Raw genomic sequence first — 18796 nt, forward strand, 5'->3', positions numbered from 1 at the left:
AATTAAATGAGATGATACATATACATAATTGCATGGTTTTGGTTTTGCAGTGAGTTCTTTGAATCAGACATCTTGAGATAAGTGTCTTTCTCTGGCTGTGAAGAATAAATAATAGCCATATTATCTCTTAGATAGCATGTAGATGATACCAGGTCCATATGAGGCAATAGTAGCTTTCAGTAGCAAAGAACTTTGTAGATCAGGGGTTTTTCTCTGAGTATTGAGTATATTGATTGTTGATTAATAACTTCAAGCTAAAGAAACAGTCTTAAGTAGCGGCTCTCACTCCCAAATCTTACAGACTACAAGTAGCAACTTTGAAGGAATCCTGAAATCACTTTAGTAGATCTAGAGCTGCCTATTGCAAAACCAGGTGGAACATAGTAAAAAATATTCACACATCTCGGTAGAGATACATTTGGTTAATGAAGAGTGCATGCTTGAGAGCGGGTCAAGATGGCATGAATGGATCACAATCAAAAACAAATTTTAACAATATCTTTCAATGGTTGGCCCTAATCCTTGTCAGTTTGTCTTCCTTTGTCTTTTCTCCAGGCCTGGAGATTCAGTAGGACATTGAATGATGACATAAAAGATTTCATAGGGTTCCCTTTTGGGTAAAAGCAGGCCAGTTCTTCACACTTTATACCTTAAAGATTTCATACTATTATTGTAGTCATTTCTGCTACTCCAAAGAAAGAAGAAAGTTAAATTTTGTTCAATATGCAAATGACAATATTTTATTTTCATAAATTAGGAGTGACCTTTATAGGCAACTAGCCTTGCCATCTAATTATTGCCAGGATAAAAAAAAAGTTAAAGCCATAATTTGTGGAGACTTCATTAACATTTAACTGGCTTATAGTTTCAACCATAATAAAAATGAACATGTTCAGTGATTAGTCACCTTTTCCAGCTGTTTTATGTTGGGATACCCCCAGAAGAATTAGGCAAGGTATTTTGTGAGTCTGTATAAAGATTGTTTTTATCATTTTGATGGAAGTTACATTACACTTCTTTTAAAAATTTCCAGGCAAAAATTATTGCAGCTAGATCCTACATAGAATTTGGGGGGATTCATTGCTTCTTCTTTTAAAAAGTGTTCACTGGGTGCTTAGTAAGTAGCAGCTCTAGGGAATACCAAGGCAAGAAATATATAGTTAGAAAATCAGTATTACTTTTGAGCATTATTCCTACCCTGTCCATGGCCTTTTCAGATACCATTTCTTAAAATCTATAGTTTTCATGAAAATATATCTGGGGGTTTGACTCCAGAGAGTATATATTTTGTTGCTTTGCCAGCTGCCCTGAAAACCCAAAACTTAATTGCTCTCTTTTTAATTGGTTGTTTTAATTCAGTTGTTACTTCCTTTAATCTTATTTAGCTGAAAAAAAATCACCTTTGCTATCTTCATGGTCCCACCAATAAAGATTGTTGTGCATGGGGGTATATCCTAGGACCATCGGAATTTCTATGGTTGATTCTATTTTCAAGGGGTTAAGTAACCAGACATGGGTCCAAAAAGAACTATATCATATTTTTATATTTCCTTTCAAGTGATAAAACAGCTTTGTGTAATGGTAAAGTTATATCCCCTCACAGGCCTTGTATTGGTCTACTGGGTTTTCTCTCAGCCACACATGCTATTGCCTTGGTATCTGGGTCCATCTTCAATGCCAGCAGCCGTCTTGTAAACTAGATATTTAACCAGCATTTGCTGTTCGGTGGATGTTTATAGTTATTTCTCTCTGTTTAAGATTTCATGAAAGGACTTCCAAAGGAGTGCTGTTTCCATGAAGTCCCTTTATATCAAAATTTATGATTATTTCATTCTTCTGGACTATTTTTCATGGCATTGCTGATGGGATTATCCCTTTAGTACTTGAAGCTATTCTCTGAATCAAAATTAGGGTTTGCAACTAAGGTGGGGGGAAATACCATTACTATTTTGTGCAGTCTTTTATCATTTTTTATCCTAAATTGGAAAGTTGTTAGCATTAGGTACTCAATGAATTCTCTTTGCATCTGAACTTATTAAAACCCAGTAAGAGGGAAATACAAATGATTGATGGTTGTCAAGGTAAAACTTTTGAGTTCAGTGCTCTACCCTTTATAATGAATTTTATGTTTCCAGATGAAGGTTTACTTGAGACTAGAAGTGTTAGAAATATTAGTGAAGTCATTGAGTTGATTTCACCCTCATCCCTGGAACTAATGACTTAAGAAAAGGTTAGAAAGCTGGGAGAGACCATTTAAAACAGTTCAAAGTTCCTGGACTCTGCCCCATGTAACATTTAACAGCACTCGGGAGGCAGACATAGAGAGCATGCCTATCACATTTGCAGACACAGACGAGTATCCCTTGTGAGAAGTGCTTGGGATCAGAAATGTTTTAGATTTGGATTTTTTAAAATTACATATACATAATGAGGTGCTATGGGGATGGGATCCAAGTCTGAACACAAAGTTCATTTATGTTTCACATACACCTTATATACATAGCCTGAAGCTAATTTTATGCAGTATTTTTAGTGTACCTGAATTTTGAATGTGACCCATCACATGAAGTCAGGTGTGAAATTTTTCACTTTTGGCATCAAATTGATACTCAGAAATTTTCAGATTTTTGCAGACTTTGGATTTTTGGGTCAGAGATGCTCAACCTACAATGTAAATTTAGGCAGGATGACTAGTAACTGAACAACAGGGTCAGTATTCTGAAAGCTCTCCACAGGCCACGATGATGCACTGAAAATGAGGTGGGGTTTAGGGAGAATGTCAGTCCTGTGTTTTAATTCATAAAAATCACCTCATTATAGAAGATAAACAACTCTGGCAGTGATATGGAAAGGATGAATGGATATGAAGGCTCCCAGCAGCTCAGAAAGGACAAGTGCCTTATGTGGGCTGTTGAAAGAGCAGAGGTCAGGGGAAGCAGCCAGTTGAATTCTGGTGTTTTGGACTAGTGTTCAAAGAACAGCTGCCATGCTACTAAAAGTCTGAAACCCATCTAGTAGGAGGAATTCAAGGGGGAAAAAAGCATGTTTTGCTTAGAGAAATAAAGGCTTAGAACATCACAACTATTTTCAGATGATTGCATTTTCTGATATTTTTACCATTTCTTCATGGATGGGACTAAGATAAATGGGTTTCCTTCTCAATAAGCAAATTTGGGCCTTTTTAAGGGGCATTGTCTGTGTGATAAGTATATGTTACAAAGTTTTGAGTGTCACACTTTTCAAAGACTGTCTCTATGGAATTGACTTGAGCATTTGCATGGAAGTTAGATCAGGTGATCCCCAACATCTGTTTTCTATTCTGTTTATTTTCTTGCCGCCAGGGATACATTACAAACATAGTGGAATAATATTCTTAAATTTATGTTTTCTTGAGCCAGATCTTTTTTTTTTTTTTTTGGTACCAGGGATTGAACTCAGGGGCACTCAACCACTGAGCCACATCCCCAGCCCTATTTTGTATTTTATTTAGAGACAGGGTCTCACTGAGTTGCTTAGCACCTCACTTTTGCTGAGACTGGTTTTGAACTCGCAATCCTCCTGCCTCAGCCTCGCTAGACTCTGGGATTAATGTTGTACACCACTGTGCCCTGCTTGAGCCAGATCTTAATTCTCATTGTCAAGTAATTCTATTAGTATTTTAAATTAATATGTTATTATTGTTAAGCAATGGGATAATAATATCGATTATCCATTATATAGTGTATAGTAGAATTTTCATAGTCATTAATATGGTTGATATAATGACTCACACTTCCCATGTGAAACATTTGGATAAAGAGCTGATGCTATCTATAATAATTCAGAGTAATGGACCTTTAAGAGGTTGTGAGGTGAAATCTACAATCATCAATGTGCTGAATGCTGTTGATGCTGAAACAGATGAGCTGCTCTGCATATACTGCATTCTCTATTATTTTTTGTTTCCTTATTTAAATAGCTTTGTTCCTAGTAGCAAAATTAAGCAGATGTTTACCACATGTTTATTCTTGAAATTATTTTTGCCTTATGTGGACTATAAAGTAAATTTATATTCTGTTTTAATTTTGAGACCCCTCCCCAAATCTTTGAAATATTAAAGTGAAAGCTTTTTCTATGTTAGATTTTAGAATAATCTTTTGAAAAATATTTTGTATTTTGTCCATAGTTTGTACTGCATCTTGTCTTCTACCATTGTGCCAGTGTTGTGGATGAAAACATTTCTCTATTTTTTGGGACAAATGATAAATTTTGTTGTTGTTGAAAACCCATTGAATGCTCAGGGAAATTCTCTTAAAGTTTTGAATGCACAGTTAATTTTCTAAATTCCTATACATCTGGAAAATGTGAATTTTAAAATTTCTTCTTTTTAATTTTCTTCTATAGATGTTAGATTCTTTTTTGAGAGAAACAGAATATAGTGGTAAGGGCAAGGAATGGTTAATACTCAGCAATACTTAGCAAGCATACAGTAATGTTGAAATCTACTGATCCTGAGCAAAAAAGGCTAAATTAGATTCTGGCATCAAGTAGGTGTAATCATCACAGCTCATTTTAAGAGGTCTAGTTGTCGATTAATGTTACTTTTCATTCTTTCACATGTTAGGTGGTTGCCTTTTTGATGAGCCATACAGCACATGTGGATATAGTCAAGCTGAAGATGATGACTTCAATTGGGAGCAAGTGAACACCTTGACCAAACCAACTTCTGATCCATGGATGCCATCAGGTTTGCTTTTAGTGTTAAGTTTTCTTTTTAAAGTAAAGGGAACCCAAGAGTATTAATCAATGTTCACTGGATAGTGTTGAATGATGGAGGGTGTTTTCTTTGAGTGTGGCAGTCAATGGCTGATTAGCTAGTGAAGGTGGCATAATTAAGAGGACTGATTACAAGAGTTTTAACTTTATATCTCCCTCCTTACAGTCTACTTACAGTTTATTTCCTTTATCTTTGGGTACACCTTAACTAGATTAATGGGCCTCACACAGTTGATCATTTTCCAAGCAGCAGATATGGAAAATGGATGTGTTTTCTAGAAAATGTGACTCATGGTTGGAATTTTACTTGGAGAATCCAAATAACAAAGTCTCTGCTGTCACAGATAGGAGACTTTGGAGGTGACTTAACATTTCTCAACCTCAGGGACTCAGTTTATACTTGGGAAGTCTCAGAAGATTGCATGTGGTCTTGAAAACATTCAGAAAATATAATGGCAATGCATGGATATGTGCATAATTTTCCCAGTGTGGAAGTACTTAGTGAATTTTCTGCTGAGGGAAAGACATTTATCTCACTGAACAACAGCAAAAATTCAGCTTGTATTTTGGAAAGAAGACTAGGAGATGGTGACTGATGAACTCTGGTAGTATTGCAGCCTGACCATTTTACTGGATCCCCTTTTCAGCCTGTGACCTTGAACATCCCTTTAAAAGTTCAGATTTGCAGATTCATTCTTCAGATGGAATGATGAGCATATCACATTCAGGATTCAAACTAGTAAAATATATTATTCTGATTTGGATTTCAGATATAACATAATTTTTGTACTTTTAATGAATTTAAGCTTTTCATTAATGCTCCTACATGCAGCAAACAATACATTTAGTAAGTTAATTTTTTAAATGTAGATTTGAAACATGAGGTAGAATCTAATGCTGTTCTTACTAATCTTTAACAATACGGCATCCACCACATTCCTGCCTGCCTTTCCTTTAACTCCTTATAATTTCAAAGAAAGGAGCACTGAGTTCTTTAGCACTGTGCCTTTGATAGGCTTCAGAACCTCTCCAGCTCTTGGCTAGTTTCTTGCAGGTCACATTCTCCCCTCTGTCTCCTGTTTTCTTGTATGTGTGTGTACTTTCAGATATGGCTGTGGTGGCATCTATGATACACTTAAGTTGTTTTTCACAATTCCGGTTCCTGCTTCCATTCTAGTCAAATGTCAGAGGGGGACACAACTGTGCTTTTCCTATTATCACTGAGTTTTCCAGGACAGGTTTGTTGCCCTGGAGGCTTTGGGTCTTGACTTTCCCTCTTGTTGAGTGCCCACCCTATGTTCAGAGAGGCTAGGACAGTTGAGGCTTGGGGAGGTGGAAGGATGCCAGATTTAGTCCTGATTGATTTCTCCACAAAACACACTCACAGTTGCTTTGTTGTCCTCTCACTTGATCAAAATTTGTAATGGTTTCTTCTTTGCAGTGCTGAGGTTGGAACCCAACCTGGCTAGGCAAGGGCTCTACCACTGAGCTACCCTCCCAGCCCCTGGATTTGTGATTTTTCACTGTAGGTAGTTGATTTTGTTATTGTACCCCTTTTTATTGAAGTCTTATTTGAAAAATTAACTTTAAAAGAAGCCTAAACATTGAAGAAACTTTTGTAGCTGCTGCTGATTCTATTTTTGTCACAAGATGACAGACCTCCACTGATAAAAACACCTTAAGAAATCTTTTCTTGGTCCCCTTTTTCTACCTTTTGACACACCATACTGCCATCTCTCACTAAATAGTCCACTCAATTTTTTAATATATATATTTTTTAGTTGTTGATAGACCTTTATTTTATTTATTTATATGCAGTGCTAAGAATCGAACCCAGTGCCTCACACATGCTAGGCAAGCGCTTTGCCACTGAGCCACAACTCCAGCCCCCAATAGTCCACTCTTTAAATTTAAGCAGAATGAGTTACCAGCAGTGGCCATTACAAATGGTAATAAATACCAAAAGCCATGTGTGTTGTAGAACAATCAGGGAGAGAGTAGAAGGAACAACAGTCAAGCAACTTTACAGATATTTAATGTTGGATGGATTTTGTGCCTAGGAACGATAAAGTGGGGGCATTTAAATGTTCTGTTTTATTTTGTTTCTGTTGATTAGTAGATTAACTTATGGTTAAATTAAGCCTTTGCAGCATGAGGTCTTTGTTTTCCATCATCTAACACTTTCATCAATTCATCTGATTCCTGGTGGTTACAGAAAGTTTGTTCCAGACCCCAGCCCTTCCCTGAGCCCCCACTCCCGACCCCCCAACACACACAAGGTGCAGCTCATTGTTTGGATATGTGGATGATTGGATGTCAGAGTGTAAATGAAGGGTAACACAAGCATTATCTATACCCCTGTGCTATGCTTTCAAGGATGGGTGCAGGCGAGATTTTGGATAATCGATAGAGGTTCTCTCAGACTAAATTTGTGCCATAATACATGCTTGCAAACACTGGTATTTCTCTTTCTACTATTTCATTAAATAAACTTTAGTTACTGTAATTTTTTTGACCCCTAACATATGCTAAATATGGTGATAATTACTTTTAGAGATGGAGGATTGTAAGAAAGGACTCTTTCTCTCAATGAACTTTTACCTACTTGGGAAAAAGTTAGAAAACTACAATAACTACACAACCTAAGATTATACATAACTAGCTGTGAGACAGGTTGGAAGTGTTCTTAGAGCAGTTTTCTTAGTGTAATCCCAGGGTATTATAACCGGATATGTAAGAAGTTAAATTCTCCAAGCAATGTTCTTAGAAATAAGAACATGTGATCTTATGAATTTACATACACAGGTTGATCATTCCTAATCTAAAAACTTGAAATATGAAACAATTCAAAATCTGAAACTCTTTGAGTATCCACATCACTCCACAATTGGAAAAATTGTCCACTTGCCCTCATATGATGGATTGTAGTCAAAGTACAGTTATATACATTGTATAAAATTACATTTGGGCTATGTGTTAACAGGTATACAGGAAACATAAATGAATTCCATGTTTAGACTTGGGTCCTAGCCCCGAGATATACTCCATCATGTCTACAAATATTTCAAAATACAAGAAAATCCCAAATCCCAAACACTTCTGGTTCAAAACATTTTGGATAAATATTCATCCTATACCATCCTAATATGATTTTAATACTGAGTTTCCATCATGTATATATAGCCATAAGTTTTAAATACTATTTAGTTTCAAGAGTTTTTTCTTCTTCTTTTTTTTCTTCTCTTCCTCTTCTCCTTTTCCCATTAATGTGTGCAATGTAATTTATTCCTTTCAAAAGCAGATTCCAAAACTGGTCCTTTCATGCAAAACTAGAAGGCTAATTTTAAAAATATTTCTCAGGGTAAAGCTGTGTCAAAATTGAATATAACGATAGAGTTCTTTAATTTTATTTAAATGTTCATTTAAAATATAGTTGGACTTTTTCCTGTGTGTGTGCAAGTGTGTATTTGGTCTCCCATGTGTGGGCTGGTTCTATAATGCTTTAGACCAAGAGTTGGCAAACTATGTCCTGCTGTGCAGATTCAGCCTGCTGCCAAATTTTTGTATGACTTACAAGCTGAGAATGGCACTTACGTTTATAAATGGTTGAAAAAAATTAAAAAAGAATAGTAATATTTTGTGACACATGAAATTTAAATTTCAGTGTCCATGAACAAAGTTTTACTCATGCTAATTTGTTTAAATACAGTTGTGGCTGATTTTAAGCTATAAGAGCAAAGATGACTTATTAAGATAGAGACTGGTCCACAAAACCTATTATATTTAGTGTGGCCCTTTCTGAGAAATTCTGTGACCACTCTCTTAAATTGGTTAGATTAACTTCAGCCTAGAATGGTTTTTTTAGAGTCTTGCTATATATTGTCATTATTTTCTGTATTCATACTGTAATTGTTATCGTAATTGTTCACATACAGGCATTGCCTCACATTTTCTTTCATGTTCAAATTGTAGGTTTTTCCAAACATTGGGCTATTAAAATCAAAGAGAAAATAAACAAGATTAAGGATTTTCTGTTTTTCCTCTTAAAATCCCATCTATTGAAAATTACATTTTTTAAATTGTTTAATACCAAAATTTTTGTTCTACTGCTGTGATTCTGATTAACAGTTAATCCATCAAGGTGAAATTAAAAGTGATGGAGACTAAAATTTTTCTTCTTAATTTTTAGCTTTTTACTTTTTCTGTGTCCTTTCTAACATCAGTGCTCCAGTGTTTTAAGTCAAATGCTACAGGATTTGTTTCTCTGTATTTTCATGTGTGAAGTTATTACTAATCACATTTTAAACAACTTAAATACAGTATAGAGCTTTCTAAAAACTGACTCAATAGTTTTCTAAGTCAGTGATGTTAGCTCTGGCAAAACATATTTAGGGGAAGTGAATACCACATTTCATTTAAATTTTTATATTTAAGGTCAACATTTATGTCATGGTAGATTATACTTTTGTAGCTAGCTCTGAATCATAAAGGCTTTCTCGATGTGCAAACTATGCCAAACCTAGTTTCTCTTTTATTGATAAGTGTGAAGTTAATTTCATATTGATTGATCCTCTGCATTAGCAATGGGGAACATTTTTAAAAAAATATTTTTAGTTGTAGATGAACACAATACCTTTATTTTATTTATTTAACTTTATGTGGTGCTGAAGATCCACCCACTGACTCACACATGCTAGGCAAGCTCTCTACCACTGGGCTACAAACCCAACTCAAAAATTTTAAAAATTTATCGTAAGAATTACTACAGTGAGCACAAGAACCTTGATTAAGAATCCAAGTAATATCCTGATACATTTTGTAAGTACTGTTGAATTCTATCCCTCTTTACACTGTAGCACATTGTATAATAATCACATAGATTAAGTAATGACTAAGAAGTATTTTATGATATTAAATCACCTACTTGATTTGATAGTGGTTGATGTGTATTGTTACCATGGAATATTTGTACCTTACTACTCAAGTTTTGTAAAACTGATATTTGGAAAGATCTATATCTTCTGTATAGAAAATGTGACTCTCTTTTAAAAAACAGAAAAAATTTAAACAATAAACTTACCAATAGTGTTAATGTAAAGGTAGCTCATAACCATAGCTATTTGATATTTTATAGAATTAATACTTATTTATGCTTTACATTGTCCCCTTACAATATCGAACCTCTAAAAAGTGAATTTGGATCCTAATTCTTGGTAAAGGCAATTCTGTTAATACTCTTCTAAGTGCTACAGCATGAAGTTATAGCTAGCTCATTTTGCTTTCCAATACTTAGCTTTATATGTTAGGCATGATGAGATTGCTCGTTTTCATGGGGATGCTATGATTAAGGATCAAATCATGTATGTAGGTGCCTATATGAAAGGCAGACAGAAAGGCTGGGATAGAGCAGTAGTCTGTACTCTTAGTGTAATGACCCAGAAAATAGAAAAACGACTACATATATTTGTTTATCATTAGCTTCACATTTGGGGAAAAATGATAGATTGACAGTCAAAGCAATTGAAGTTTTCTCTTTCGGTGCATTTATCAGGCACATATTTTCCTCATGCCAGGAAGGACTTTCCTATATATTCATGCTTCAGAGCTTATAGAGGGTTTAGTGAGTAATGAAGAAAAGACAACTATGAGCTTGAAAAGATTTCTTCCCCTTAAATTTCTCTGCCTATCCAGTGAGAAATATTTTTTTGGCACCGAATATTCAGACAGTTGTCTAATTATCTCATTTTTTCTTCAATCAGTCAACACTCTACAAATATTTATTAAACACCTGCTATGTGCTAGGCATTGTTATTGATGCTTGGGATTCCTCACTGAATGAAGCAAATAAATATGCCTTTCCCAGAGCACGTGACATTCTCAGTCTGATTAGAGTGTTCTTGGATGGGCAAACATGATCATATGCTGTAAACCATGTTTATCTTCATTTATTAATGAGGTAGTGAATATTTAAAAGGTAATCAAAAATTCAGTTCATCAGATGTAGCACATAAAATATCAGATTTAGCTTTCCTATAGGCTTTGTTCCTTAAAACAGTAAGAAGAAGAGCAAAGACAGGAAAAAGTCTGAAGTCACAGCATGTGGCAGCACAGGACTTTCAGATCAATCAGTCTTAGGAAACAAGGTAATCTTGTACACACAGATGACACTTAGCAGTTGACAAATTTGGCTTCTTTGCTTTATATCATTTGGTCCTTGATGGTCTTGAGAAACTGGGTGTCATTATCCTCATTTTATACCATACAAAACTGAAGTTCAAAGAAGTAAAATTTGACCCAGGCTTATTGGCAAGAAAAATAGTCTCCAGTTTTTGCTCTTCTGAGTGTCCTTGAGTGACCTTCCCATGTAAGCACATACATCTAGTGAAGGGCATAGTCTTTCATCCTGTGGCGTTTGCTTGGATCTTCTCAAAATGAGCATCAAGACTCTCCACTGAGGGGGCTATCTGCATGCCCCACCTTGGCCAGCTGCTGGCTCTACCTCTTTGTAGCAGTTGACCATGGGAAAATTCTTAATAGTCTCAGTTTTAACTCTCCTTATGTGTAAAATATTAGTAATACAGTCTTCCTTCCATATCTGGGTTCAACATCCATGGATTCAACCCACTGCAGAGTGAGATTATTTAAAATAAAATCTTTACTGAATTAGTACAGACTGTTTTCTTGTTATAATTTCCTAAACAATACAACAACTCTTTACAGAGCATTCACATTGCATTAGTTATTGTAAGTCATCTAGAGATGATTTAAAGTATATGAGACAATGTGCATAGTAAATACTATTCCATTTTATATAATGGACTTGAGCATCCATGGATTCTGGTGTCATTGTTCCCACAGGTAGCATGGGATAACTATGTATGTTCATGGAGATGACCATGGACTGTAGGTGCTGGGGTTACAGCAGATGAGTCTCTGTCTTCTCACCAGTTCTAATCCAGGAAGGAGGCAGGCACTTGACCAATAAGCAGAGAGAATGTACAGTATAGTGGACTGTGCTAGGAGCCAGGAGAATAAGCTGCATCTGGATCAGAGCTTAGGGAGCCGTGGAACCAGCAGACAGGTTCAGCTTTTCTGAGGAGGCAGTTTGTGGACAGAGACCTGCAACAAGTCAGGGCCAGGTGGCTTTGGAGGCTGAGTGATGCAGGCGAGTATAGGGCAGGAGCAAAGGGTAAGCTTTGCTGGTAATGGTAGGGATCAAATCAGGCAGGATCCTAGAAGACTTGGGAAGACATTCAGAATTTGCCCCAGGGCTGTTGACCAGACAAGACCACACTATCCAAATCAGGAACTCATCCTCATCCCTGGCCCAGCATAATATTTAAGGAATACATTCCTTTTCTTCTTTTTAAGTCATTTTCAGAGGGCAATTTGGTGTGAATTCAGCTTAATTTTGACTTTCTGTGAAGTAGGCACTTTGTGCCAAAGGATTATTTTATCTTCTCAATACAGCAAATAAGAAACAGAATTTATAGGTCTTCATAAAATTTTTGAATAGATTACGAAAGTTGAAAGAATTCTCTTAAAATATTTATTGTTTTTATCAAGATGGTGGATTTGAGATAATTGCTCTATCATTTCCTTTAATGACCAGTCTGTCTTTACAATAAAAATTAACACTTAAAATGATTGAGTGGGGAGCCCTGGATCTAGCATTATTTTAGTTGACTGTATGTTTTCAGTCCCTGAACCTGGGATATAGGAACTGTTTGTTTTTGACTCTTCATTCAAGGGCTGTGTACCTAGCCCCTGCCTGACATCCACATGTAATCTAGTCACTCTTCCTCCCAAATCTTACTCAGATCACCTTGGTGAGCCTTAGAGTGAATTTTCAGTTAGCTTTTAAATGGTAAATGTTGAGACATAGTGAAAGAAATTGGACTGGAGCTGTATTCTGTCAGCAGTTTCTAAGTTACAGAATTTAGAAAAATAACTTTAGATGATGAGAAAGAAAAAAAAAATTATTTCAGATCAGTCTTCTCTGGGGAGCTTTTAGTTCAACACCACCAGGCACACTGTGTCCTCATTTCTTCAAGGGTGTAAACAAGAGTATTCCTTGCTGTTGTGCAGGGAGTGGGGTGTGCAAGGGCTCCTACTGGGCCAGGTCTCAGGGATGGGTCCGAGGTGATGGATCACATTTCACAGTACCTCATTAAAAAAAAGTTGATGTAAAATATACAAAGCACACATTTTACCATTTTAATCATTGTTAGGTGTATAGTTTACTGACATTAAGTACATTCACATTGTTGCTTATCTTGCACTACCATGCATCTCCTAAACGCGTACATCTTTGCAAACTGAAAATCTATACCCATTAAACAATAGTCCTCTTCCCTCAACCCCTAGCCACCACTGTTCTGCTTTCTGTCACTATGAATTCATGTAAGTAGAATCATACAGTAGTGTCTTTCCGAGTCTAGCTTATTTCACTAAACAGAATATTTTCAGTGATTCTATTTTTATATGCCAAAACTTTCAGAGATAAAGACTATAATGGTTTACAAAATTGTTTGATTTTTTTTGGTACTGGGGATTGGACTTAGGGGCACTTAACCACTGAGCTACAGCCCCAGCCCTTTTTATATTTTATTTAGAGACAGGGTCTCCCTATGTTGCTCAGGACCTCACTATGTTGATGAGGTTTGATTTGAACTTGTAATCCTCCTGCTTCAGCCTCCTGAGCTGCTGGGATTATAGGCATGCACCACCACACCTGGATGTTCTGATTTTTAATATTTAACTGTTTCATGGAAGCCAGTATAAGCCATTGCATTATATATGATCATTTATTTTGTTAGTTTATGTCTAGTATTCAACAAATGTTTTTCTTTTAAATTCTTGTGGTGGCAGATGGGAAACTCACAAAAAGTAAGAATAGTAGTGAGCTGTATATTAAGTATTTGCTAAAATGTATACAGATTAGCCTATGTTTATAAATATGCATTTTAATAGTTTCATTTCTTGCTTGATTCCCTGTAAAATTGTATGAAACAACTTCATAAGAGTTATATGAGGCCAAGTACTAGAGTAAACAGATGGGCCATTCATGACTGATGCTGTAAGTCTTATAGTTAGCATCTGAGTAGAGGAGGGTGGGAGGGGTGAGGATCACAGTGATCAGCAGTGGGACAGTTATTATCCGTGGCCCAAGACCAGCACACTATGGATGTGATTGGAACTCAGGTCCTGTGTGTCCCGCTTACTGGCCTTTGTGGTACAGGTGCTGGTGTTGGGCTTGGTTACTGAAATGGAAGAGCCCCCTTTGGCAATGAGTCAAGAAAAGGGACAATGGGTTATGAGGGACAGTCCCTCAGTTTTCTGAGCACAGATTCCTAGTAGAACTGCAGTGGGCCGTGGGGGTTGGCATGGAGTGGGGATGGGGCTAGTTAAAAAAAAATTTATTTAAAGACCAGAAAGCCCAAGGGCTAAGAAACACTTGCCTCCTGGATTTAAGACAGTCCACAGAAGCTCTCTTTATGGGGAGGAGGTACCTTTGGGGAAAGATGGGTTTGGGGTGGACCATTGTCATGCAGTTGGCACAGCCCACTGGCAGGTGAATGAATTCCAGCAGATGGCATTCTAGCAGCCCTCCTGCAGACAGCCAGGATGGAGAAGGCCTGGAAAATTCTGGGTAGCCTGAGGGCTCAGATTCGTTCCATTCTCATTCTGTGTCAGACCAGGCCATTGAAAGATTCCCTGGAAGTACCTTTGGGACTTTCTATCCAAAAAATTGAATAGCTAAGTATGTGAAAATAAGAACTGTTAGGCTTGGATTGTTATGTTAACCTTAAAACCAGGACAAAATGAAATTCTTTCTCAAGCACCTGTCATGTACAAGTCATAATTCTAGGCACTGGGTATTTAGTGATAAACCAGTACCCCATTTTCCAGGTCTTGGAGAAGGGATGTGGCAAGGAAATGCTCTTGTGGCAACTGCATCCAGCTATTCTGAGCCTGACCAGGCTGCTACCCAGACAGAGGTCAGTGGGGCAAGGGCAAGCAGAGAGAGCTTCCAGGAGGAAGCGGCTTCAGAAGAGGGCACAAGGGCATGAAGAGTGAGGCTGGAGCAGGTTAGAAGAGTAGACAGAGGACCATCCTGTCTAAAGACCAGGAAGGGTGGGGACAGAACAGGGCATGCACTGAGCTATTCAGAAAGTTGCAGGTGACCTAGATGGGGAAGAGAAGAGAGGCCAGAGGACAGACTTAAAGACTGTGCTGAGCTTGTGAAAGATGTGAAGCAAGGAGAAGGTTTTGCCATTTCTGTAGGAGAAAAGAACATATTCAACTACGTGAAGAGGAAAATTCAGAATTTCTGATAAAGATTATATTAGGAAAAGCTGTAGGAAGGAAATCTGATTAAAAAATATGTACTATAAAACCACATGAATATGTTAGAGTATACCCTTATCTTTAGAAGATTTCATGCCAAAGTATGAAGGAATAAGTGTTTGGATGACTGTGTAGAAGCAATTGTGAGTGTCTAGAGAGAAAGAAGACATGCAAATGTTAAGATGTTAACAATTAAGTCTAGGTAAGAAGTAGATAAGTAATTATTATACTTTCTCATCTTTTTTGTACTTTTGTAGCCAAAGAAAACTTGCAGTGGAATGTGGGGAAACAGGCACTCTATTGAGGCATACCAATTTTGTGCCATGCCAGTGTGGTTTTTCGCCAGTAATGCATTTTAGTCAAATGCTATTTCTGTCAACTCGAATTGAAAATATTTATATTTCCAAAACCCAGGTTGCATCATGACTTCCCTTTCTGAGTATATCTTGATGATTCTTGGTCATAACTGGAGAGTGTTAGAGGAGCCAGCAGACTTATATAATTCTGATTTGGAGGGACTAAATGCAGGGATATATAATTTTAGGACTTTCTAAAATAGGACAAATACTTCATGCTGTGGTTTTATGCCTCAGTGGATAGCTCAAGTATAAAGATCTTTATCCTATTGGTAGATATTTTGGTGGTTAGCTAAAATTTGTAAGAAGGTGCATAAAGAATTATTAAATTTTATTTTTAGATACCTTTCTGCATGCATTTATATCCTGTCTATAATATGGTACTGAACACAGAAAAATTCATATGAAATTTCTTGGCAAACTGTAGTAAATGATTGTACAGATCATTATCTTAAATAAGTGGACTTTAATGCCTAGTTAAGCAATACTTTATTCTAAGAGATTGTGACAAATTATATCTTAACACGATATTTCAAAGCTTAAGTGGTTGAAAGAGAAATAAATATGGCTATTTAATTAATTGTCTGCTGGACAATCATAATGCCTCTATCTGGTGGGTGGACAAATTGAAACAACTGATTATGTAGTTGTAAGTGTCTGAGTGAGGAATGTGGGATAGCATATTAATACAGTAGCACTTTTAGAGAGAATATCAATGGAAATTTATTTTTCAAATGGTTAGTCCTTATTTGTATGTTTTAAATTCTCTAATATAGGGTTGTTTATTAATTACATCTCACCTAATTCATTCTAGGAAACTTGAAAGTGTAATTTTTCCAGTTTGTTATTTATAGAAAATATTTAAGATACTGAAATCCTTACTATAAGATTTGGAAGACATAGACGGGGTTCAGACCACCACTTTTTAAGTAAATATTTTGAAATGGGGCTTTGAATGGTCATCTTGGGAAATTTTGAAATCCTTCTAAAGGATTTCATCCTGTTGAATGCACACCTTGTGAAAATGGCATTGCCTCTCTAATTGTCCTCTATAAATCAAACATCCCTTAGTTCCTATGATGGGCCAGGCTTACTGTGGAGTGACAGGCTGCAATTTGCCAGTAGGTCAATGACTGAGCTGATGACAAGTGACCTTTCTAGCACTGCAATCAGTGCTTGTTATTTGGAAAACAAAATGATACAGTTTGTATTTTTCAGTCGGTAGGTCATTGGGCCTTTCCACCATTGACACATGAATTTGTACTTGGACCGGATGAGTCCATTCAGACAGGAATGTTAATTTACTTGAATTGATCAGGGTCCTGCTCTTATCAAATGGTGTGGGGCATTTGTTGATGGCAGAAATTATTATAAATAATTGGTTTTATGCACTGGCCAAACAGAGGCTCTTAAGAGTGCCCATTTTATACAACATTATATACTAGTTTTGGCAAGCATGCACTATAATATATTTTGTTCACTGTGGATATTTCTCAGTAGTTAAGGGGGAAAATTTAAATAAAAAATATATATATTTTTAAATTATCACACATGCAATTTGCATAATTAAATAGTATCACTCTATGTGTTTCCTGAAATGTGTGCTATGAAGCCTGTCAAGAGTCTTACAGGTGAATAATTTCTAGTAAATGCTGGGAAGAGATTAGTAACCTCAAAATGTAGCCCTCATGGGAGTTAGTAGCCCTCATGGGAGTTAGTAGCCCTCATGGGAGTTAGTGGTGTTGGATAGCTGCTTTCAGCCTTCACTTTCTAAATGTGGGAAGATTGTGTATCTGTGTTGTCTTTGATTTACACATGGAAACACCTGCTTTGGCTGGTGAAATGTGAATGGAAGTGACATGTGTTACTTTCAGGCAGAAGCTTCTAGAACTAGGCTGAGATTCACAATGCTCTCTCTGCTTTTGTCCTGCATTGGCAATTGTGGAAGCACTGAGAAGTTTTTACAAACTGGAAGTGGATACCTGCTCTCATTAGAATGTCCCTGTTCATTTTTAATCCCTAGATGCATATGTAGATGCTATTTGGAGGTGGAGCCTTTGGGAGGAAATCAGGGTTTGATGAGATTATGCAGGTAGTGCCCTGACACAGGATTAGTGCTTTTGTAAGAGAAGGAAGAGAGACTCAAACTGACATGCTCCTTTGTCGCTTCTTTTGATGAAGGAGGTAGAAGGCCTCTCCAGATGCATGAGCCACATCTTTGGACTTCCCAGCTTTTAGCACTATAGGAGCTAAACTTTTTTTATAAGTTATATAGTCTGTGGTATTCTGTGATACAATAGACTAAGACAGTACTAAAGTGAGGAAGATGTGGAAATGATTTTCCTCTGCCCTCCACACTCACACGCATTCAATAGATGGCAGTAGGTGGGTGAGAAATGAAATATATTGTGTTGTGCCACTCGAGTGTGGTGTGGTTTGTGGAATGGTTTTTGGCCTTAAGACCTCTTTTGTGCCCTTAAAATGTTAAAACATCCAAAGAACCATATGGGTATTGCCACAGTTCAGCTGCAGCAAAATAACCAGGGGGTGACGAACGACTTGTGTACATCAATACAGCAGGAGTGGGAGCCGTTTATTATAGGACAACAGAGGTATTTATACATTCCACACAGCTTATCTTAATTAACATAAACTAGATACAGCAGTCAACCAATAAGGAATCTCCACACTTTTTTTTCATTGATTGTTCAAAACATTACAAAGCTCTTCACATATCATATTTCATACATTAGATTCAAGTGGGTTATGAACTCCCATTTTTACCCCAAATACAGATTGCAGAATCACATCGGTTATACGTCCACATTTTTACATAATGCCATATTAGTAACTGTCGTATTCTGCTACCTTTCCTATCCTCTACTATCCCCCCCTCCCCTCCCCTCCCATCTTCTCTCTCTACCCCATCTACTGTAATTCATTTCTCTCCTTGTTTTTTTTCCCATCCCCCTCACAACCTCTTATATGTAATTTTGTATAACAATGAGGGTCTCCTTCCATTTCCATGCAATTTCCCTTTTCTCTCCCTTTCCCTCCCACCTCATGTCTCTGTTTAATGTTAATCTTTTCCTCCTGCTCTTCCTCCCTGCTCTGTTCTTAGTTGCTCTCATTATATCAAAGAAGACATTTGGCATTTGTTTTTTAGGGATTGGCTAGCTTCACTTAGCATAATCTGCTCTAGTGCCATCCATTTCCCTGCAAATTCCATGATTTTGTCATTTTTTAGTGCTGCGTAATACTCCATGATGTATAAATGCCACATTTTTTTTAATCTGTTCATCTATTGAAGGGCATCTGGGTTGGTTCCACAGTCT

The 18796-nt window shown here is 36.8% G+C and overlaps 1 protein-coding gene across 17 annotated transcripts in view; it reads left to right on the forward strand.

Annotated features, from left to right (window-relative positions):
* The window catches only part of Ptprm (protein tyrosine phosphatase receptor type M), an 825349-nt gene that overhangs the window by 174081 nt on the left and 632472 nt on the right, over window positions 1-18796 (forward strand). For all 17 annotated transcript variants that reach the window (XM_048806549.1, XM_048806555.1, XM_048806560.1 and 14 more), the window contains exon 2: window positions 4604-4726. In XM_048806549.1, coding sequence (XP_048662506.1) covers window positions 4604-4726 — 123 coding nt within the window. The remainder of the gene's footprint in view (window positions 1-4603; window positions 4727-18796) is intronic.

Source organism: Marmota marmota, unplaced genomic scaffold (genome assembly GCF_001458135.2).
Source record: "Marmota marmota marmota unplaced genomic scaffold, marMar, whole genome shotgun sequence".
NCBI lineage: Eukaryota > Metazoa > Chordata > Mammalia > Rodentia > Sciuridae > Marmota > Marmota marmota.